At 47.5% G+C, this 24,591-nt stretch overlaps 1 protein-coding gene across 1 annotated transcript; it reads left to right on the top strand.

Annotated features, from left to right (window-relative positions):
* Positions 1 to 1,062: 1,062 nt before the first annotated feature.
* ANKRD66 (ankyrin repeat domain 66) lies at positions 1,063 to 24,566 on the top strand. The gene is made up of 4 exons (XM_072139665.1): positions 1,063 to 1,180; positions 17,925 to 18,083; positions 20,100 to 20,328; positions 23,938 to 24,566. The coding sequence occupies exons 2-4, from the start codon at positions 17,936 to 17,938 to the stop codon at positions 24,188 to 24,190; spliced, it is 630 nt and encodes a 209-aa protein (XP_071995766.1). The 5' UTR covers positions 1,063 to 1,180; positions 17,925 to 17,935; the 3' UTR covers positions 24,191 to 24,566.
* Positions 24,567 to 24,591: the final 25 nt, after the last annotated feature.

Genomic DNA, 24,591 nt, shown 5'->3' with positions numbered 1-24,591 from the left:
CAGCGCCGGCATGCACGCAACGGAAATCGGGAGGCTTGGCCGAACGAAAACCCGATGGATTCGGAGAAGCCGCCGCATTTTTAAAAAAAGTGTCGCTGGACACGCGCTTACCTTCACCAGGAATAGGATCGTGAACTCCGCCGGACCTTAATGAATCGCTGGAAGACCCGAATCCACCGCAGAGAACTCGCCGCTGGATCGCGAATGGACCGGGTAAGTAAATCTGCCCCTATAAGTTAGATATATAGGGGCAGATTTACTTACCCGGTCCATTCGCGATCCAGCGGCGCGTTCTCTGAGGTGGATTCGGGTCTTCCGGCGATTCACTAAGGCAGTTCCTCCGACGTCCACCAGGTGTCGCTGCTGCGCTGAAGTCCGCCGAGGTCCGCCGGAGTTCACGATCCTATACCTGGTGAAGGTAAGCGCGTGTCCAGCGACACTTTTTTTTTAAACAATGTGGTGCCGACGCTGATGCCCCACAATCCGATCGTGTGTGCCAAAAACCCGTGGAAATTCAGGAAAAATCGGAAATATTCGGGTAACACCTCGGGAAAACGCAAATCGGGCCCTTAGTAAATGACCCCCACTGTATCCAAGTTATTGATTGTGATCCGCAATACCAGGTGCAGCCACCATCCAATGTGCGGCGCTGTGCTTGGTCAGCAGTGCAGAATCTGCAGCCCTTCTCTACTAAGATTTGCAGCACAAGTCACATTCATTCATTGCCATCCATGTTGCTGTGACTGTATATAGCAGCAGGTAATCCGCCAGCGATAAGGCTGCGTTCACACAGCAATTTTTTAGCTGTGATTTTTTTCAGCAGTATTTGTGAGACGAACTCAGGAAAGGCTCAGAAACACAGAATATGTACAAATCTTTCCACTTTCTCTCTGTAGATTCCATTCCGTGTTCTAAGAAACAAAGACTCATGCAGAATACCGAGCAGAGTTATGTCTTAAAGTCACATGGAAGAAATTTCCTGCAGTTATTTACTAAGTTTCCCACAAGCGCAGAGCAGTAAGTGTCAGTCACACAATAGGGAGGGGAGAGTCTCCATGGTGTCCTCCAACAACAAAAGACGCCCTCCTCCCCTCCCTCCCTTCTGTTATGTTCTCCTCACGTTACCCTCCGACAATCTGGATGGAAATATCACAATGCTTCTCCACGACTGCAGGATAAGGTAAAAACGTATTCAAATATTTCCTGGTAATTAATTAACCCTTGAAATGTCAGTGTATCTAAATGTGGTACTCAGTAACTACACACAGCATTATCATACTGGGTGCCTACAGGAGCACACCGCTACGACCTTACATGGGATATTATCATAGTATATTAGATTGGGAAAAGAAGCAGGTCCATCAAGTCCAATTTATAAGAATTAAACATATGTTTTTTTCCCCACAACCCGTGATGTGTCTGGTTTTCAGAAAGACATCCGGGCTTCTCTTGAAAATGTAAAAAGTAAAGAATCCCCATCTATGGTGATGGTAGAACATCCTCTCCTCTAGGTGTAGAGGATGTCCCCTGTCTATGGTGATGGGAGAACCTCCTCTCCTCTAGGTGTAGAGGATGTCCCCTGTCTATGGTGATGGGAGAACCTCCTCTCCTCTAGGTGTAGAGGATGTCCCCTGTCTATGGTGAAGGTAGAACCCCCTCTCGTCTGGGTGTAGAGGATGCCCCCTGTCTATGGTGATGGTAGACTCTCCTCTCCTCTACGTGTATAGGATGCCCCCTGTCTATGGTGATGGTAGAACTGCCTCCCTTTTAGATGTAGAGGATGCCCCCTGTCTATGGTGATGGTAGAACCTCCTCTCCTCTAGGTGTAGAGGATGCCCCTGTCTATGGTGATGGTAGAACCACCTCTCCTCTAGAGGTAGAGGATGCCCCCTGTCTATGGTGATGGTAGAACCGCCTCTCCTCTAGGTATAGAGGATGCCCCCTGTCTATGGTGATGGTAGAACCGCCTCTCCTCTTGGTGTAGAGGATGCCCCCTCTCTATGGTGATGGTAGAATCGCCTCTCCTCTAGGTGTAGAGGATGTCCCCTGTCTATGGTGATGGTAGAACCTCCTCTCCTCTAGGTGTAGAGGATGCCCCTGTCTATGGTGATGGTAGAACCACCTCTCCTCTAGGTGTAGAGGATGCCCCCTGTCTATGGTGATGGTAGAATCTCCTCTCCTCTAGGTGTAGAGGATGCCCCCTGTCTATGGTGATGGTAGAACCTCCTCTCCTCTAGGTGTAGAGGATGCCCCCTGTCTATGGTGATGGTAGAACCTCCTCTCCTCTAGGTATAGAGGATGCCCCCTGTCTATGGTGATGGTAGAACCTCCTCTCCTCTAGGTGTAGAGGATGCCCCCTGCCTATGGTGATGGTAGATCCTCCTCTCCTCTAGGTGTTGAGGATGCTCCCTGTCTATGGTGATGGTAGAACTGCCTCTCCTCTAGGAGAGGATGCCCCCTGTCTATGGTGGTGGTAGAACCACCTCTCCTCTAGGTGTAGAGGATGTCCCCTGTCTATGGTGATGGTAGAACTGCCTCTCCTCTAGGTGTAGAGGATACCCCCTGTTTATGGTGATGGTAGAATCTCCTCTCCTCTAGGTGTAGAGGATGTCCCCTGTCTATGGTGATGGTAGAACCGCCTCTCCTCTAGGTGTAGAGGATACCCCCTGTCTATGGTGATGGTAGAACCTCCTTTCCTCTAGGTGTAGAGGATGCCCCCTGTCTATGGTGATGGTAGAACCTCCTCTCCTCTAGGTGTAGAGGATGCCCCCTGTCTATGGTGATGGTAGAACCTCCTCTCCTCTAGGTATAGAGGATGCCCCCTGTCTATGGTGATGGTAGAACCTCCTCTCCTCTAGGTGTAGAGGATGCCCCCTGCCTATGGTGATGGTAGATCCTCCTCTCCTCTAGGTGTTGAGGATGCTCCCTGTCTATGGTGATGGTAGAACTGCCTCTCCTCTAGGAGAGGATGCCCCCTGTCTATGGTGGTGGTAGAACCACCTCTCCTCTAGGTGTAGAGGATGTCCCCTGTCTATGGTGATGGTAGAACTGCCTCTCCTCTAGGTGTAGAGGATACCCCCTGTTTATGGTGATGGTAGAATCTCCTCTCCTCTAGGTGTAGAGGATGTCCCCTGTCTATGGTGATGGTAGAACCGCCTCTCCTCTAGGTGTAGAGGATACCCCCTGTCTATGGTGATGGTAGAACCTCCTTTCCTCTAGGTGTAGAGGATGCCCCCTGTCTATGGTGATAGTAGAACCACCTCTCCTCTAGGTGTAGAGGATGCCCCCTGTCTATGGAGATGGTAGAACCTCCTCCCCTCTAGGTGTAGAGGATGCCCCCTGTCTATGGTGATGGTAGATACTCCTCTCCTCTACGTGTAGAGGATGCCCCCTGTCTATGGTGATGGTAGAACCATCTCTCCGCTAGGTGTAGAGGATGCCCCATGTCAATGGTGATGGTAGAACCGCCTCTCCTCTAGGTGTGGAGGATGCCCCCTGTCTATGGCGATGTTAGAACCTCCTCTCGTCTAGGTGTAGAGGATGTCCCATGTCTATGGTGATGGTAGAACCACTTCTCCTCTAGGTGTAGAGGATGCCCCCTGTCTATGGTGATGGTAGAGCCACCTCTTCTCTAGGTGTAGAGGATGTCCACTGTCTATGGAGATGGTAGAACCACCTCTCCTCTAGATGTAGAGGATAAACCCTTTCTACGGTGATGGTAACCACGTCTCCTCTATGTGTAGAGGATGTCCCCTGTCTATGTTGATGGTAGAACCTCCTCTCCTCTAGGTGTAGAGGATGCCCCCTGTCTATGGTGATGGTAGAACCTCCTCTCCTCTAGGTGTAGAGGATGTCCCCTGTCTATGGTGATGGTAGAACCTTCTCTCCTCTAGGTATAGAGGATGTCCCCTGTCTATGGTGATGGTAGAACCTCCTCTCCTCTAGGTGTAGAGGATGCCCCCTGTCTATGGTGATGGTAGAACTGCCTCTCCTCTAGGTGTAGAGGATACCCCCTGTCTATGGTGATGGTAGAATCTCCTCTCCTCTAGGTGTAGAGGATGTCCCCTGTCTATGGTGATGGTAGAACCGCCTCTCCTCTAGGTGTAGAGGATGCCCCCTGTCTATGGTGATGGTAGAACCACCTCTCCCCTAGGTGTAGAGAATGCCCCCTGTCTATGGTGATGGTAGAACCTCCTCTCCTCTAGGTGTAGAGGATGCCCCCTGTCTATGGTGATGGTATAACCACCTCTCCTCTAGGTGTAGAGGATGCCCCCTGTCTATGGAGATGGTAGAACCTCCTCCCCTCTAGGTGTAGAGGATGCCTCCTGTCTATGGTGATGGTAGAACCGCCTCTCCTCTAGGTATAAAGGATGCCCCTGTTTATGGTGATGGTAGATCCGCCTCTCCTCTAGGTGTAGAGGATGCCCCCTGTCTATGGTGATGGTAGAACCTCCTCTCCTCTAGGTGTAGAGGATGCCCCCTGTCTATGGAGATGGTAGAACCTCCTCCCCTCTAGGTGTAGAGGATGCCCCCTGCCTATGGTGATGGTAGAACCACCTCTCCTCTAGGTGTAGAGGATGCCCCCTGTCTATGTTGATGGTAGAACCTCCTCTCCTCTAGGTGTAGAGGATGCCCCCTGTCTATTGTGGTGGTAGAACCTCCTCTCCTCTAGATGTAGAGGATGTCCCCTGTCTATGGTGATGGTAGAACCTCCTCTCCTCTAGGTGTAGAGGATGCCCCCTGCCTATGGTGATGGTAGAACCACCTCTCCTCTAGGTGTAGAGGATACCCCCTGTCTATGTTGATGGTAGAACCTCCTCTCCTCTAGGTGTAGAGGATGCCCCCTGTCTATGGTGATGATAGAACCTCCTCTCCTCTAGGTGTAGAGGATGCCCCCTGTCTATGGTGCTGGTAGAACCTCCTCTCCTCTAGGTGTAGAGGATGCCCCCTGTCTATGGTGATGGTAGAACCACCTCTCCTCTAGGTGTAGAGGATGCCCCCTGTGTATAGTGATGGTAGAACCTCCTCTCCTCTAGGTGTAGAGGATGCCCCCTGTCTATGGTGATGGTAGAACCACCTCTCCTCTAGGTGTAGAGGATGCCCCTGTCTATGGCGATAGTAGAGCCATCTCTACTCTTCAGTGATGGTAGAACCACCTGTCCTCTAGAATACGCTGCTGAATCTTTATTGGTCCATAAAACCCCAAACACTTAGTTTTAAAAATTAAGTTCCCCAGTTGTCTCTTGTGAGCTTTGCAGGACAGACGTGAAATGATTGTATTAAAAAAATATAGAAAACCAACCAAAAAGTAGTCTGCTACCTAGATCAGAACCACTTACCTAACCATGAACCTATCACCAGGAATCAGATTTTACTTGGTGACAGGTTCCAATAGCTTATCCATTATGCCTTTATCAGCATTATGAATCATTTCAGCACTTTATTAAACGTTATTTCACATTACCTGGCTCCTTGCAAGCAGTGTGTGGTGAGTCCCGGGGGTGGGGCAACTTCTGCTTGAGTGCCTGTGTTTGAGTCTCCTCATACAGTCTTCCTCTCCTCACATTCTGCTGGCAGGGAGCCAGGTAATTTTAAATAAAGTTTTATAGAGTACTGAAATGATTCAGGATGCTGACAAAGGCATTTTCAAAATCAGCACAGCATAGGCTATAGGAACCTGTCAGAAGCTAAAAGTGGCATTCCTGGTGACAGGTTCACTTTAGTAGATAATTACAAAAACATTTAACATGTCTGTGGTACCGTAGGATAGAGTAAAATACTCGGGAAAGGTCTAATTATAAGTATACAAAAAAGTACAAAAATCTGCCATTTTTCATGAAAAATATGCAACACCCTCGCCGATGCAATGGCGAGGTAGGGTTTGCGAATACGTCCCACCTGCATGTAATCACCTTACCCTACATGGTCCTGATAGGACATAGCGGTATTGCAGTGGTGAATCCTGCCTGGCAAGGCAGGAGTTAAGTATTTTGTATAATGCCAGATGCTGTTATCCAATGATATGTGTTACATCCTGTGCTCTGTAAGCTGAGATGTGATTGGAGGAGCAGCCACCACCTGACCAAAGGAAGGTAATAAAACCCCCTGGCCAGGAATGTTCTAGGTCTCAGATCTCAGAACACTCAGAGAGATTCAAGTGTAGGAGAATCCTAGAGATCAGTGTGTGCGTGAGTAATCTCTGTCTAGCCCATACCAGAGCAGGAAGAGCCTAGCCCCTGCCTCTGAAGAGTGGAGCTAATAGATTAGAGTTAGTGTAGTGAGGAAAAGGGGTATCATCTTACCTTTAAAGGTGATACCTGAAGCCCTACAGGACAAGCTGAAGCTTCCTACCAGGACACAGCTGCCTCCCAGCCTGCCCTCTACTTCCAGGCTGGTGAACTATCTCCTGAGGCTCCCTCCAACTCACATCTCAGAACTCCATCTACCTGTTAAAGGCACGTTTGCTGCGGTTCCTGCGGTTCAAATAAAGAACTGTAAGTTGTTTTCTTCAACTTCTGTCTCCATCTGGTCCCTGCTAATACGGCTGCCTTCATCACCGGCACCCTGTCCATCACCCAGAGACTCACACTCGGGACATTAAGGGGTTGCCCCAGGGAGATCCGCTATAGCAGCCTCTCCCTCATCTTTTCTTGTCAACACCACCCTGCTGGAGACCTGCCAGGCTGTAGGACAGCCCTCCGGTTACCCCGTACCAAGCACCGTGACAATAGCGTGCTTAGGCCGCAACCGCCAGCCACTCCGGTACAGCGGGCCCCGGCTGTCTCTAGGCCTCACCTTAAAGGCTAGGCCCCGGTGGGGGATGTTGCAAGTGGCGTCACGAACAGGATATATACTTCTGTGCCTTATCCTGGCACTAAAGACTGTACTTTATTAAGAAAAAGACTGTGCTGCCTAACCCTGCTGCCATCCGGGTTTAGGCCCAAGTATTTGTGTGTTTCACATTGAACTGTTATACTGCTGCCACGTGCTGTCGAGCGCCGCTCCAGCACTCAAGAGGTTAATTCCTGCAAGAACTGTACCAGCTCTGCTACATCCGGCGCTGCCGCGCCTGAAGCATTTAACTCAGAGGCGTGTGGCGCAGCAAGTATTTCAAGCCCGCCAAATCTTGACTGGCGGGAACTCCAGAGGCGTCATTAGGCTCCGCCCCCTGCGCGAGTGGCGCGAAGCACCGTGGAGGAAGAGCTGGAGCGTGTGCGGCCGGCAACGAAGAGGGTTAATCAGCCATCTTGGATTTCGGCGCAGGCCGCGCCTGAAGCCTGCCAGCAGTGTGCGCCTCATCCGGAGTTCCGGCGCACGTGTCCTGCGACTGGAGAACAACGCGGAGCATCACTGAGCCCTGCTGCCTGCCTGACATCGGGAACGGAGACCTTCGTGTACCGGAGCTGTCCTGTCACCGCGGCTGATCCTGAGTGAGTACCGCTGGGGAAGTTAAAGGGGGGTAGAGATTGTTTCCGACGCTAGGTTATTGGCTCACCTCCCAGGGAATAGTGACTGTGTCTTAAAGTGCCCACGTCCCATTCTAGCCATCGCCCATAGCAACGGACATTGTGTAACCCTACAGACTTCCCTCAGCTAGACCAGTCATGTCCGCCCAGGACGAAGATACGGGACTGGCGCAAGTCCCGTCCCCTGGTCCCTCCTCAGGGTACCGGAGCATGTTAAGTCCTCCAGAGAGTCCCTTCAGCCCTGCTACCGCTAGTGTCCCTGGGACTCCCACCATGATGTCTCTGACTATGCCCTACTATCTGGGGGCCCCCTGGTTACCCTACTACGAGGGAGAATCACATACTCTCCCTGAATTCAGGGACAAGTTGTTAGCCACCTTCGCCTTGCTCCCATTCACAGAGGAACAGAAAGTGGGCATCCTCATCGGGCAGTTGAAAGGACCCGCTCTCCGGGAAGTCAAGTCTTGGCCCCGAGAACAATGTCAGAATGTGGTCCAAATTCTTGATAGGCTACGCAACACCTTTGACAAGTGTACTGTCTCCGAGTTGAAGCAGAAATTCTTCGGGAAAAGACAGAAGCCCCAAGAGTCCCTCCGCGACTTTGCCCTCTCCCTACAGGAGACATGGAAGGCCATCACCTGCCTTGAGCCCAAAGACGCTGCAACCTCTGATCAAACCTTAAGGGAACAATTTATTAATGGACTTGTTGATAGAAATCAAAGGTGTCAACTAAAGATCATCTCTTCTCAACATGCCCAGGCCTCTTTCCTTGAGTTTAAGGAAATTGCCATTGACATATTAGGAGACCGACCACCTACTGGACCGCAGAAAGAGCCTGAATCTGTGGAAATGGAAGAATCTGCTCTCGCTTGCCATCCTATGCAGGCAGCATCACCTAATCCTGCGGCTATGGAAGTTACTGGCATAACAGGACCGGTCCCTAATCTGGCGGACACCCTGCATCAAATCCTTGATCGGTTGACCCAGTTGGAAGTAACTGTCTCTGCTATGAGGAGGAAACCTCCAGAGAACCCGGTACGGTCAGCTACTCCTCGTGAATCTCCGACTAAACAGCGCCCAAAAGAAGCGAAGTCGTTAAGCACCTGGAGTCAGAAGAAACCCCGTCAGCGGTGCAGCTACTGCCATAAATATGGGCATGAAGAGAATGACTGTCGTCAGTTAAACGACAAACCCTTGGAGCTAAGGGACGACCTCCAAGGGAAGAACTTGTAAGTCCCAGAGATGCTAACTGGATGCCCAGGTTCGTGGGGACTCGCCCCATGGTTCATGTAACCATCAACGGAGTTACCCTACCGGCCTTAATTGATACCGGCTCTCAAGTGACCACCCTCCGGAGTGCTGCCTTCGAGAAATGCCGAGGAAGAGCATCCTTAATCCAGCCTCCCAAGGCTTACTTGAACATTATTGCTACGAACGGAAAACCCGTACCCATCCGCGGCTACTGGGAGCCCACGCTAACCATTGGAGACACTGAGTTAACCAGACAGGGCGTAGTGGTGACACGAGTGCCCGAAAACGGTAACTTCTCCCTGGTACTGGGTACCAATGTCCTCCGCAACTGCTACCCTGAAGTGCTGAAGGCTCTCCACGACTCCCTGCCAACAGTGCCCAACGGTTCCCGGAAGGTAATTCAGGAGACTATGCAGGTTCTAGCGGCGCAACAGAAGTTTGCTGGCCCTAATGGTGAAATCTGCAGAGCCCGGATCAAGGATCCCCAACCTGTCCGCCTTCAACCTGGGACGTAGACGTTAGTATGGTGTCGAGCCTGCATGGGCGTCCAAGGTCAAGACTACCAGGCGATAGTAGAACCTCTACCAGCTGATGAAGACCTGCCCATTCTAGCCGCCAGGAGCCTAGTCACTGTATCCCGAGGACAAGTACCCATTCGATTACTAAATGTGGGAGACTCCCCAGTGGATCTGAGAAAATACCAAGCCGTAGCCACTCTTTTCAGTGTCCATCCTGAAGACTTGGTGGAAACCGCTCTGTCTGCCTCCCAACAGTTGGAAGTGAAGCAAAGTGCTGAAGGTGAGCCTGCCGAGCAATCCTGGTGGCTTGAGCTCAATATTGGAGACGACGATTTTACTCCTGCAGACCAAGTACAAGGTGTCCTGGATGTCGTTATGAAGCACCACCAGGCCTTCAGCAAACACCCACTGGATTTTGGGCAGACTACTCTGATCCAACACACCATCCCTACTGGCTCTCATCCTCCTATCAAGGAACGATATCGGCCCATACCTCCAGCCCGTTACCAAGAGGTGAAGAAGCTGGTACAAGAGATGAAGACAGCCAACGTTATCCGGGAGAGTCGCAGCCCATGGGCTGCCCCGCTGGTCCTTGTGAAGAAGAAGGATGGAACCCTTCGATTCTGTGTTGACTATAGGAAAATCAACAATATCACCCACAAGGACGCCTATCCTCTGCCTCGAATCGAGGAATCCCTCGCAGCCCTAGGGTCAGCTGCCTACTTCTCTACCCTGGACCTGACCAGTGGCTACTGGCAAGTGGCCATGGCGCCAGAAGACCGAGAGAAGACGGCTTTCACCACCCCAATGGGCCTGTTCGAGTTCAACAACATGCCGTTCGGGCTATGCAACGCCCCAGGCACATTTCAACGGCTGATGGAGAGATGTTTGGGTCATCGCAACTTCGAGACCGTCCTGCTATATTTGGACGACATCATCATCTACTCCAAGACTTATGAAGACCACCTCCACCATCTGGCTGAAGTCTTCCAAATCCTGACCCAACATGGGTTGAAGGTCAAGCCATCCAAGTGCCACCTGCTACAACCTAGTGTCAAGTACCTGGGACATGTGGTGAGCGCTCATGGAATTGAGCCAGATCCGGAGAAGATTGCAGCTGTCCACGACTGGCCTACCCCATCAACCGTACGGGACATCAAAAGCTTCCTGGGATTTGCCAGTTATTACAGGCGTTTCATCCCGAAGTTTGCCCAGCTGGCGGCTCCCCTGCAAGAGCTTCTAAGGGGCCTGCCAAAAGAGAGCCAACGTTCCCGAGTATCCATTGAGTGGACGGCCGAACGAGAAGCTGCCTTCCAGATGCTCAAGCAACGGCTGACTGAACCTCCGGTGTTGGGATATCCAGACTACAGTCTGCCTTTCACCCTATACACTGATGCCAGCAAGCAAGGTCTAGGGGCGGTATTATCCCAGCTCCAAAACGGAACTGAAAGGGTCATAGCCTACGCCAGCCGTTCCCTCCGAGAACCGGAGCAAAACGACCAGAACTACAGTTCCTTCAAGTTGGAGTTTCTGGCGTTAGTCTGGGCTGTGACCGAAAAGTTCAAGGACTACCTAGCTGCATCATCTTTCACTGTCTTCACAGACAATAATCCTTTGGCGCATCTGAACACCGCACGTCTTGGAGCACTGGAACAACGGTGGGCCTCCAGACTTGCCAATTTCAGCTTTACCATCAAGTACCGGGCTGGTAAGACCAATGACAACGCCGACGCTCTGTCCCGTCTCCCTGACCAGTGGGAAGGACCCTCCACGGATGCTCAGTGGGAAGATGTGGAGATGCCAGCGTTCTATGCCCGGTTTGTGCGTCAAGATGCCCAGAGAGTTTACTCCCTACCGACAGAGGCAGAGCCAGCTACTCCTCAAGAAGAGTCAGAGCCCCCTGCGGAAAAGGACCTCTGGATGAGTCTTCAGGCTGATAGCCGTGCCATAGGAGAAGTAATGGACTATCTCTCTAGTGGGCGAGTGCCTGAAAGAATCCGGCGCAGAAGAGCTGATGGAGAACTGTCTCAATTGTGGCGCCAGAGAAAGACTCTGAGCATGCACCAGGGTCTGCTAAAGAGAAGAACTCTGGACCCTATCACTTATGACCGGCTATACCAGATTGTGATTCCCAGGAGGGACGCCAAGATAGTACTGGAAATGTACCATGACCAGTCCGGACACTTTGGCGCTCAGAAGACTGAAGCCACCCTCCGAAGGCGATTCTTCTGGGTCAACATGAAGTCCGACATTGAAGCCTGGTGTCGAGAATGCCCAGCCTGCGCCATCGCTCGAGGAGAGCGACACAATCAAAGGGCCCCTCTACGTCCCATTGTGAGCCAACGGCCCTTGGAGATCCTGGCATTGGACCACGTGAAGTTGGAGCCCAGCAGATCCGGTCACAGTTATGCTCTTACGATCATCGACCACTATACCAAATTTGTGGTTGCAGTACCTGTCAGAGATCTGTCTGCAAGGACTACCGCAGCGGCCCTGTGGAAGAGCTTCATCCTCCCCTATGGCTGTCCGGACCAGATCCTTACAGACCAAGGAACAGCATTTGAGTCCCAAGTCTTCCAGGAGCTGTGCACTCTATATGGCTGCAAGAAGCTGAGGACCACAGCCTATCATCCCCAAGGCAACGGGCTTTGTGAAAAGATGAATCAGACTCTAATCAATATGCTGAGGACTCTGACCCCTGCAAAAAGGGCTGACTGGCCAAAACTGTTGCCCGAATTAGTGTACCTGTACAACAATACCACTCATTGCTCCACAGGATACACCCCGTATTATCTGATGTTCGGGAGACACGGCCATCTCCCTGCTGATATGACCTGGGACATGGAGTCCCCTGATTCCCAGTCTTTACTCCCCCAGACTGACTGGGTTCACGAACACCAGAGGCGCCTGGCGGATGCCAGAGAAGTTGTGGATCTGCGGTTGGAAGAGGCCCGAGAGAAACAAAAAAGGGACTTCGATCGTAATGCCTGTGCTGAGCCTTTTGCCCCAGGAGATCGAGTGTGGCTGCGCAACAACCATCCTACCAGTAAGCTAGATGGGCGTTGGGAGCGTGAGCCATACCTAGTTAGGGACAGTCTCTCCCCTGAAGTCTACGAGATTTCAAGAGGAGACCGTCCACCACTCCGGGTACATAGGAACCGGCTGAAGAGATGTCTTCGTCCTTTTGCCCCTATGTCCACACCTCTCACCTCGACCCCCAACTTACAGACCTCCTTGTGTTCACCTACCCCCAGTTTCTTGGAACTTGTGACTGTGCCTCAATTCTGTTTTGTTTCCACTCCAGTAAGAGGTACCTCGGAGAGACCATCATCCCCACCGCAGTCTCCAATACTGCTGCCTGTGGAGGATGATCCGGCTCCACTGTCTGCAACCCCTGAAACATCAGAGCCAGCTGAGATTCCGACTCCAGCGCCTGAATCAGAGGAGGACGATGAGGAGATTGTTATCTTCTCCAGGCCGGAACTACGAAGGTCTCAAAGGGAGACAAAAGGTAAAGCTCCTGCGTACCTGCAGGAGTACCAGCTGGTGACACGCAGAAGCAGGAGGCAGGTACGTTTTTCTGACACCGAAGTACTTACCACCGAGGAAGATGCAGAGTAACCCCTGAAGGGCTGTAGCCCGCTTCAGGTACTGTACTATGTACATATTGTATATTTCTGTCCTTACCCCAAAGAGCCAGAGACTTTCCTGAGACTCTCACCCCTATTTATCTCAGTCAAGAGACATACCTTGAACTGATTATTGTCATGTACTATGATAGCACCTCTTCCTCTGCCACAGCAGAGATTTCTTCAAAGGACTCTGTCCCTCTCAAAAAAAAGAGGAGACCCTTTGCTTCTTCATTGCACTTTTCCCCCACATCAAGGGCTGTACCCAGAAGATGGACTTTGTCATTAGAGACCTTCTGAGAGTCTTTTGCCAGATACTACAAGGGAAAAGTGGCCATTGACTACTATTTTGCACTTAATGCCTTCCTTTTAGGTACGGACATTCTGTTTGCACTTTTTATGCCTTTCCTTTGCAGGAAAAGAGACATTTACTACCGTGCTACCCTGAGTAGCCTATCCACCTCTGTAACGTTTGTAACGTTCAAGATGTGTACCCATTGGGCTCCTAAGCCAATGTGAATTAACCTGTTTGCACACTGTCATATATGCCAGTAGTCTGCATTAACCCTTTCATAGGCTTTTCAGGTTGTAGTGTGGCTGTGTCGGACCGTCTTTATTGTAAAACACTGACCGCTACCTGATCCCTCAAACTGAGGTTTGCACGTGGGGGTAGTCCGTAAACTGCGGGTCCTAAGGGGACCGGGGGTGTTACAAAGATAGCACCTGGATGCCATCCATACATGGGTAAGGATACCAGTCAGGAGGTACTTGTGTCGCATATGCTAACGCAATGCAGATAGACACCTTATATAATTGCCGCCAGGGAAGAAGCGTTGATACAACAAATATACAGGCCTTGGTGCAAGGAGTGGATTACAGGACATGACACCACACCTTTCCTACTGTACAGTTCGGTTTAATGGCGTCAGCGACCAACTTTCATACAGCTATATGTTTTTGTCTTAGTCCGACACCAACCCAGGTGCCTGTCTCCAGGACCATGGGCGGTTTGTCCCTACACCTCACATAGCCTGCACTTCCCAGAAGTGCCCTTAGCCCCCTCTGTGCCCCAAACCATCTGTAGTCGAGCCGAGGGCGGCTCTTTCAATTGCCCCCGAGGTATGCAACACCCTCGCCGATGCAATGGCGAGGTAGGGTTTGCGAATACGTCCCACCTGCATGTAATCACCTTACACTACATGGTCCTGATAGGACATAGCGGTATTGCAGTGGTGAATCCTGCCTGGCAAGGCAGGAGTTAAGTATTTTGTATAATGCCAGATGCTGTTATCCAATGATATGTGTTACATCCTGTGCTCTGTAAGCTGAGATGTGATTGGAGGAGCAGCCACCACCTGACCAAAGGAAGGTAATAAAACCCCCTGGCCAGGAATGTTCTAGGTCTCAGATCTCAGAACACTCAGAGAGATTCAAGTGTAGGAGAATCCTAGAGATCAGTGTGTGCGTGAGTAATCTCTGTCTAGCCCATACCAGAGCAGGAAGAGCCTAGCCCCTGCCTCTGAAGAGTGGAGCTAATAGATTAGAGTTAGTGTAGTGAGGAAAAGGGGTATCATCTTACCTTTAAAGGTGATACCTGAAGCCCTACAGGACAAGCTGAAGCTTCCTACCAGGACACAGCTGCCTCCCGGCCTGCCCTCTACATCCAGGCTGGTGAACTATCTCCTGAGGCTCCCTCCAACTCACATCTCAGAACTCCATCTACCTGTTAAAGGCACGTTTGCTGCGGTTCCTGCGGTTCAAATAAAGAACTGTAAGTTGTTTTCTTCAACTTCTGTCTCCGTCTGGTCCCTGCTAATATGGCTGCCTTCATCACCGGCACCCTGTCCATCACCCAGAGACTCACACTCGGGACATTAAGGGGTTGCCCCAAGGAGATCCGCTATAGCAGCCTCTCCCTCATCTTTTCTTGCCAACACCACCCTGCTGGAGACCTGCCAGGCGGTAGGACAGCCCTCCGGTTCCCCCGTACCAAGCACCGTGACAATAGCGTGCTTAGGCCGCAACCGCCAGCCACTCCGGTACAGCGGGCCCCGGCTGTCTCTAGGCCTCACCTTAAAGGCTAGGCCCCGGTGGGGGATGTTGCAAATACTGCAGTAATCATGTCACTAGCTTAAAAGATAAAAATGTTATAGCTTTTAAACAAATGGTGCCTGGTCCTGAAAACATTGTCAGCCTGAATCAATGAAAGTGCTAAAACATTTGGTATCTGTATAATTCTACTGAAGTTATTTAGAATTTTGACTGGAACCCCAAAAAGTGTAATATTTTTGTCCATTCCAATTACAAATATGTTTTTAATGTAACACTATTCACTTTATGGAACATTGGGGCAGATTTTCTTACCCGGTCCATTCGCGATCCAGCGGCGCGTTCTCTGCGGTGGATTCACTAAGGCAGTTCCTCCGACGTCCACCAGGTGTCGCTGCTGCGCTCAAGAGCATCGGAATGCACTGAAGTTCACCGAGCCATCGTGGGTGAAGGTAAGCGCGTGTCGAGCAACCCTTTTTTTTTTTTTAAATGAGGCGGTTTTTCCGAATCCGTCGGGTTTTTTTTATGGCCACGCCCCCCCGATTTCCCGGGGCAATATAGGGAAAATCGGCGCAAAATGGAAAAATTCGGTCAACCCGTCGCAAAAACGCGAATCGGGCCCTTAGTAAATGACCCCCATTGTGCCATCAGAGAATACAGCTCACCCAACACAAAACTGCCCCCCTTATGGCTATGTCTATAAATGCATTGTTATGGATTTTAAAAGATGTGGCAGGTAATGCGGTGAATACAACGGAAGACCTGCTTATTATCTGGCCAGGATACCACCATATTCAGACATGGTCTACATACATGGGGTTAATAAGGTCAGGTGACAAATAATGGCCACCTTAAAAAAAAAAAACACTGTGCTTTGCATTATCATTGCTTAGGTTTTTTTTTGCTTTGTTGGATATTTTTCTGACCTGGTGATTTGGTCATGGGTCACAGGTCATACAATCACATACACATAAGGGGTTAGCACCTCTTCCCTATTCGGAATGACTTGTATTTATATTTTGTCCCTCTATAGTCTTCACTTTCAGGATTTATGTGATGGTCTTCATCTTGTTCCTGACCATCTTCTTCTCCATGAATCTCTTGAAGCTAAATAGACGTTGCAAGCGCGATGCATTTAGGAATTGTGGTGCCAATTCATAATGCCCTTGTTAACAGTCCCTGGGTTACGTAGAAGATGGGTTCTGTAGGTTTGTTCGTATGTAAGTTGAATTCGTATGTAAGTCGGAACTGTATATTTTAAAATTGTTGCTCCAGACAAAATTTTTTTGGCCTTGTGATAATTGGATTTAAAAATTGTTGGGCTGTCATAAGAACCCGGATTAACAATAAAGCTTAATTGAAGATACCTTTAGTAACTAATATAGCTGTTTATTGTAGTCTAAGGCTAAAGTACAGTACTGTAAATTCCCAACATCCAAAGGTCCGTTTGTAACTAGGGGTCGTCTCTAAGTCGGGTGTTCTTAAGTAGGGGACCACCTGTACTGTCACTAAAAAACTGTTGTTGTGAATTATCGCAAGATTCCTTACTGGGGATTTCTCCTTAGCCACAGGATAGGGGCTAACGTGCTGATGGTTGGGGGTCTCAGCGATGACACCTCCACAGATCACAAGAATGGGGTTCCAAGGTAGCTCCGTCAGTCCCCTCGGCGCTCCCAGAGATGAGTGGACGTGCATGTCCGTTTCGTTCCAGTCATCTCGTTGACAGAGATTGCCAAGCACAGTGCTCATTCTCGTGATCTGTGATCACTGAGACCCCCACCGATCAGCAAGTTAGGTCCTATCCTGTGGTTTCCTGTGGATAAACCCCTTTAATTGATGCAGCCAAGTGCAGCACAAATACATTGCGGCTGTGCCATGGCTGCACCGTCTATTCTCACCCTTTGTCTTTGTCAGTGAATGTCTCGCTTAAGCCTGAAATTTGAAGTTTTGGCTAAAACCGGTTGAAGTTCCACACTTTGAATGAAGGGTACATAGAAATCATGGGGCCCCATAGCACGGTTTGCGCACCTCGGCCTTAAATTATTAAAAATTTACAATGACCATTGTCACGGCAGGGTTTATTTTACATTAAAGGAAATCTACCTCCAGGATCCTCTGGCAGGATCTGCTCTTCTTTTAGTTTCTATTTCCAAGATTTTTACTAAAAAATAAAAAGGCTTTTAAAATTATGTAAATGAGCCTCAGAAGCTCCAGTCTCCTGGAGGCCCTCAGACTCATTTGCATGATTTGTAAAGCCTTTTTCTGTAAAAAACAATGGCATATAAAGCTAAAAGAAGAGCAGATCCTGCCAGAGGGGACACACACCAGCATGTAAGTGTGCTTGGTTTACAATCCTTCATCCTGGTGGTAGATGTCCTTTAAATTACAGTAAACTACCAAAGGTTGTTATTAAAAACCAAAATCCGTACAATGCTTACTAATAAATCATAGCTTTTATTCCAAAATTTAAAAAAATAAAAAATGTATATGAATAGGGCACAACAAACAAAAAAGTTGTATTAAAAGTATAGTAGTGCCAGTTTTTTTTGTAAACCAGGCAAAATTTATTCTGCAAAATATTCTACTCCAAAATGTCAGACCCTTTATTTCTGATATCTTCTCAGATTAGTAGAGGGTTGTAAGGACTGATATCTTCTCAGTATTCTCCCAGTATTGTGACTACCTTATGATTAGCTTATTGTACCTTGGCCTTAAAATTATATTCAAATTAGAAACAGTACCCCTCTTACTGAATTTAGATACAATGTTCCCCTTCATGGGGTGGTCTGGGATCTTTCTGGGGTCTTTCAATGTCAATGGATTAGTCTAATGGAGAATGGTGGAAACCTCGGTAGTTCTCTACTACTATCAGGCCCTCTTCCCCTGCATTGGACAACAAAAATTTCGGTTTTCCTATATATCACTCTTTCTACTACTACTTCTACTACTACTACACCATCATCCATCCATACTAATGCTCAGCAATGTATTAACTGTTTCTTTACAACCAGAAATTTACAAGATGGCTGACTACACTGAACTCCACCAAGCAGCGGCTCTCGGGGATTATGATTTGGTCTCTGAGATCCTGAAGAAGGGTCTCCATGACCCAAATCACAAAGATATTGACTGGAGCGACAGGACCGCCCTGCACTGGGCCGCAGCCAAAGGTACATCCAATGCTGAATTGTATAGAACCTTACATCTCTTATTCTGTAAGTCTGGACTTCCATGTCATCCATGTATAGATAAGAATTAGGAGGAAAGGCACAAATTGTGAAGAAATAAGGAGCGTCCATGATACACCTGGAAGGAATTCATGTCAGAGAATCGCATTGCATCAGACAGGAGACTATGAATACACAAGGAAATGCATGGATTAGAATATTGGGAAATTAATAACATTTGTTATATGTTGGATAACTGCCTAGAACATTGACCTTGGCAGGCGACAGGCGATGGTGCAACTTGCCAAAGTTGGTAGTTGGTATCATGAGGACGGCCTTATCTCTGAAACTTCCCAATGGAAAGCAGGGGTCCCGAGCACGACCCCCCCCCCCCACCCCATGTCTGCAGTCCTACTGATATTCTCTAGATTTACTCCTGCATTGGTATTGGGTGTCTATTACTGGCACTGTTATGGGAGATTTTGATTGACTCTGGTTTTGGTGGCCCATGACTGGCATTTCTATAGGAGATTTTGATTGGCACTGGGGTTGGTGATCTGTGGCTAGTACTGTTATGGTGGACCCTGGTTGGCGGGTCTATGAATTGGTGGTCCATGGATGGCACTGTTATGTTGAATTTGGGATAGGAGTTTTAGAAGAGCACTGTGTGTCTGGCAATTTTATTGGGTGTTCTATTATTTGTGGCACTGCACCTGCACTGTTCTGGGAGGGTGTCTAGTTCGCACAGGTATCAATAGTCTGTGGTTCTATGGGGGTACTCTACTTGATGGTATTAGTGGTCTATGGCACTTTTATGTGGGTACTGGTATTGGTGGTTTAAGGCTCACATAGTTATGGGGGATTGTGGTTGGCACTGTTATGGGGGATTGTGGTTGGCACTGTTATGGGGGATTCTGGTTGGTACTGTTAGAAGAGCACTATAGCTGACACTGTTATGGGGGATTGTGGTTGGCACTGTTAGAAGAGCACTATGGTTGGCACTGTTATGGGGGATTCTGGTTGGTACTGTTAGAAGAGCACTATGGCTGCCACTGTTATGGGGGATTGTGTAAGCACTGTTATAGGGGATTCGGGTTGGCACTGTTGGAATAGCACTATGGCTGGCACTGTTATGGGGGATTCTGGTTGGTACTGTTAGAATAGCTCTATGGCTGGCACTGTTATGGGGGATTGTGTAAGCACTGTTATGGGGGATTCTGGTTGGTACTGTTAGAAGAGCACTATGGTTGGCACTGTTATGGGGGATTCTGGTTGGTACTGTTAGAATAGCTCTATGGCTGGCACTGTTATGGGGGATTGTGTAAGCACTGTTATGGGGGATTCGGGTTGGCACTGTTGGAATAGCACTATGGCTGGCACTGTTATGGGGGATTCTGGTTGGTACTGTTAGAATAGCTCTATGGCTGGCACTGTTATGGGGGATTGTGTAAGCACTGTTATGGGGGATTTGGGTTGGCACTGTTGGAATAGCACTATGGCTGGCACTGTTATGGGGGATTCTGGTTGGTACTGTTAGAATAGCTCTATGGCTGGCACTGTTATGGGGGATTGTGTAAGCACTGTTATGGGGGATTCTGGTTGGTACGGTTAGAAGAGCACTATGGCTGGCACTGTTATGGGGGATTTTGGTTGGTACTGTTAGAAGAGCACTATGGTTGGCACTGTTATGGGGGATTCTGGTTGGTACTGTTAGAATAGCTCTATGGCTGGCACTGTTATGGGGGATTGTGTAAGCACTGTTATGGGGGATTCGGGTTGGCACTGTTAGAATAGCTCTATGGCTGGCACTGTTATGGGGGATTGTGTAAGCAATGTTATGGGGGATTCGGGTTGGCACTGTTAGAATAGCACTATGGCTGCCTCTGCTATGGGGGATACTGGTTGGCACTGTTGTGTGAACACTGTATCTGGTTGTCATCATTTCATTATCGGCTGCCTAGTAATCATGCAATTCATTCATGTACCAACTATTACAACGACCTTCCTTACCCCTGGCAGGTCAGTCGGACACAGTAAAGCTGATGGTGGAATTTGGGGCCCGGCCATGTCTGAGGACGGACAATGGCTGGACACCGGCACACTTTGCAGCAGAATCAGGAAAACTTAGTGTCCTGCGCACCCTCCACTCATTACATGCGCCTATCGATGCCACAGATATACATGGAGACTCCCCCAGAAGAATCGCAGAGATTTACGGACATAAAGACTGTGTCAAGTTTCTGGAGACGTAAGTTTCATTCATCCTGGTATTCAAAATGCAGGACTTCCTGGAAAACTTACCGGACGGCCGATCCTGGAAGTCCTATGTATTACAGATATAATGCAAAATGGAAAAAGTGGAGGGGGCCTGGAAAGTGCGCTTGTAACCGAACAAAAATCTCTCCAAGTATAATGGTTAACACAAATTTTATTGGTAGCAGTGATATCCAGTAACGCGTTTCGGGGAGACCCCTTCGTCAGACCAGAACTAGTAGAATAAATATATACATAAAATTGATGGAATACAATGAAATACATGAAATGTGGGCACATATAGATTAATTCATAATTAGTATAATGCAGTTATAGCGAAAATATATATATATATGAAAGGTTAAAAGTCATTTAATAAATGATTGTGTAAGGGATACACAGCTGTATAAAAAGTGTATTGCTAAAAACCAAAGAGAAGAAAAGGGTGTACAGGACGAGAGAAGTACATAAACCAGCAGGGGAAATAATGGCATAATTAGCTGAGTCATTAGGATCAGAATGGAAAGATGGGTAGTAATTGTAGTATATGTATGGGGAATTGATTGGATGGATTGATGAATAGAGGGTGGGAGATGAAGTGGGCTTATGTAAAAATATGATGTAAAATATGATATATAAATAAATAGGTAAATAAATATACTTGTATAATGATTGGAGTGAACAGGCCGAGTAGCTAGAAGGCATGAGGGGCACAATAAATAATATTAATCTAATAAGTTAATTTAAATAAATTAATTAAATTAAATAGTATAGTAATTGGGGTAAACAGGCAGAGTTGCTAGAAGGCATGAGAAGCAGAAATAATGAACTAAATAATTTAAGAATGAACTAAATAGTTTAAAAATAAATGAGAGACTTACATGGGACCACTGAGTGGGAACTCAGACTAAATGGGAAAACAAAAGACAAGGAATGAAGATGTGGAGATTTAAATGACAGTCATAGAAGGACATTAGGGATAAACCGAGGGATGAAGCCCATTATACTTACAAAAGAGCGCTGAGAGGGAACTCAGGCGGTCAGCTACTGAAGGAGGCGCGCGGGGAGTGAGTCTGATATAGGAATGAGAACGCCGGCGCCTGCGTGTAGAGCGGCGGGCAGTGGGAGTCGGCGCATGCGCGCTGGTGCTTGCCTGCAGATCGGCAAATAGTGGAAGCCGGCGCATGCGCGCTGGGATCGGGACATCGGTGTGTCTAATAGAAGAGATGGAAACGTAGGCACTGTGTGTGTGTGCAAATGGAAAGGAGAGGATGATAGCCACTAAGAGTATGAGGGTGTAACAAAGAACTATGCATGACAGTACCTAAATAATAAGATAAAATATTTTTAAATAAGTTTCGGTAAATAAATAAATAAATAGATAAATGGAAGAATACATCTGAATGATTCAATAAAAAATCAGGTACATAGGTGATAAATAAATAAATATGGTGCATAGAAGGGTACATAAGTAAAAAATTAAAGGTACATAGGAAATAATTAGGGTACATAAGAGGAAACATAAGTAATAAAGGTACATATAAGGACGGCAGGAGTGACATAATCTTGATACCTAAGTAATAAATAAGCAATGGGCCGTAGGTCCACTAACATAAGATAAATAAATATGAAATGAAAATAAAATAAAATAAAAAATAATAGTGTTAAAATAAAGAGCAATGGTCAACACGCTACATGGAGCAAAGAACATACAATAATAATGATAATGACTAAAAAATGTTCTGTAAATAAATTTCATACGTTATTAAGATGTATTGTGTGGTATTATATAATCTATTATTTAATATTGCCCTCAACGGAGTGGAAACGGACTTAGAGTGTGTGTGGAAATGTGTGTAATATTAAAAGATATTTTCAAGAGATTCATTGAGACCGGCTGGCATGAGACACTGAAGTTTATAGATCCAGTACATTTCGCGTTTCTTTAAATGATCGAAACGCTGGGGGGTGGAGGGACTGACATGTTCAATAGGTGTTATGATGAATTCCCTATAACTCTGTTTGTGGTACAGGGCCGCATGTCTCGATATACTATGAAGGAGAAAACCGTTAGTGATGTTACTCCGATGTTTATTCATACGTTCTCTCAGTGGTTGGATAGTGCGGCCAATGTACTGTAATTTACAGGTACATTCAATTAAATAAATAACAAAGTTAGAACTGCAGTTAAGGAAACTTTTAATTTCGAACACCTCTCCAGTTGTATTTGATTGGAAAGTGGACCTTCTGTGGTGGATGGTTTCGCAGCACTTGCAGAGGTTGTGACCACATTTAAAACTGCCTAAAACTTTTGGAAAAAAGGATAGGTCAGATTTTGTTTTTTTAGAGGTGCGTAAACGGCTAGGTGCCAGGAAATTTTTTAAAGAGAGCGGTCGTCGAAAAGTAACGGTGGGATTAGCAGAGATGCTGTTTTTGAGATATGGGTCGTGGAGCAATAAATTCCAGTGTTTCTTAATCTATATGTGCCCACATTTCATGTATTTCATTGTATTCCATCAAATTTATGTATATATTTATTCTACTAGTTCTGGTCTGACGAAGGGGTCTCCCCGAAACGCGTTACTGGATATCACTGCTACCAATAAAATTTGTGTTAACCATTATACTTGGAGAGATTTTTGTTCGGTTACAAGCGCACTTTCCAGGCCCCCTCCACTTTTTCCATTTTGCATTATTCATTTCACGGTATCTCTGGCTACCGGTCTTTCGGAGCGCCCAAAAGTTGCTGCAGTAACCTAAGATCAAAACCTCCGTAACATCAAGGATCCTCCCCCATATTGGATATTTATTACCGCTTGTACCCAAGTGGTTACCAGGTGAGCAACCAATTTTCTCACCACATTCGGTACACTTGTCTCTACGTTATTACGCGAGGCGCCGTCCTCCTTCGTTGTTGTTTTTGTTTCTCTTTCTCTATGTATTACAGAGCAGACCTTGCTTTACTCCATTCTACTACTACTACTACTACAACAACTACAACTTTTTATTGTCTTCATACCCCTGGCTCCCTGGGGGTTTTTCATATTAATTGAAAACCCTTTACATTGGGAAATAATAATTATTATAATAATAATTCCTTTATTTATATAGCGCATAGAGATTACTCAGCATAGCACAGAGCTTGCCAAATCGGTCCCTGTCCCCAATCAACCTACCAGTATGTTTTGGGGTGTGGGAGGAAACCGGAGGACCTGGAGGAAACCCACACAAACATGGAGAGAACATATAAACTCTTTGCAGATGTTGACCCTGGGACTTGAACCCAGGTCCTCAGCGCTGCAAGGCTGTAAAGCTAACCACTGAGCCACTGTGCTGTCCCACTAAGCCACAGTGGGGTAAAGCTATGTCGGACCTGTACAGTAGTACTTAGGAATTCTGGGATTGGCCATTCTCTAAATCCTTCATGAAGTCCCATACAAATCAATGGAAAACCCCTTTAGCCACTGCAAATGTCATATTCAATAAATGCCTATTGTATTTGGGTCACATAGGGGGCAGCACCGGAGCAGGTAATACAGTCAATTTTTAACGGAATAGTTTTCCTTTCTCTGCCATTTTATAAAATATATTTTTTATCTCCCAGGGCTGAAGTTGAATGCAGAGACCACCGTCTGGCCGCAGCCCTGGAGGGGAACCCCTTGGATGAGGTGGATGAAGACTGGGAGGCCAAGAGATCGGAGATCCTAAAATCTCAGCTCAGCGACAAAAATAAACATTTAAGTGCTAATCAAGAAAAACTTTCCTCTAGGCCTGTGTTCATCCAGAGGTCCTGTCAGGCCCAAACTAGGAAATCATTACACCCGTCATATGTGCGAGAACAAAGGAAAACTAAGTAAGGATGGAAAAAAATATAACAGAACAGTGATACTTGCTCTTCTCCACTAGGTGGAGCTACAGTAGCATAGGATTTGTCTCACTATATCCAAAGATAACTATTACTCTACTATTATTACTAGAAAGGAGGTAGTCAATGCGGCGCACACTGGTGGTGAATGGAATCCGGAGTAATCTTCATAAGAAACTTTTTATTGGTAGCTCAACAACACAACGCGTTTCGGAATCTCAAAGGATTCCTTTTTCAAGTTGGAACAGGCTGAGAGCTTAGGCGCTGTCAGACTTGCCAGAGCTGTCTACTATTACTATTAATGTGGCCTCATTTATGAAGAATGTATATACACAGGATACATAGGTAATAAAGTCACTTATCTCATATTCTTTGTGCATGGATTATTATAAC

The sequence above is a fragment of the Engystomops pustulosus genome, chromosome 3 (assembly GCF_040894005.1).
Source record: "Engystomops pustulosus chromosome 3, aEngPut4.maternal, whole genome shotgun sequence".
Classification (NCBI taxonomy): Eukaryota; Metazoa; Chordata; class Amphibia; order Anura; family Leptodactylidae; genus Engystomops; species Engystomops pustulosus.
This window is presented reverse-complemented; position numbering and strand designations above follow the sequence as displayed.

Excerpts from the sequence above, each read along its gene's own strand:
- ANKRD66 (XM_072139665.1), top strand. The coding sequence starts at position 17,936 with ATGGCTGACTACACTGAACTCCACCAAGCAGCGGCTCTCGGGGATTAT. Across the intron at positions 18,084-20,099 it reads GCACTGGGCCGCAGCCAAAG|GTCAGTCGGACACAGTAAAG; the intron begins GTACATCCAATG and ends TACCCCTGGCAG. Across the intron at positions 20,329-23,937 it reads TGTGTCAAGTTTCTGGAGAC|GGCTGAAGTTGAATGCAGAG; the intron begins GTAAGTTTCATT and ends TTTATCTCCCAG.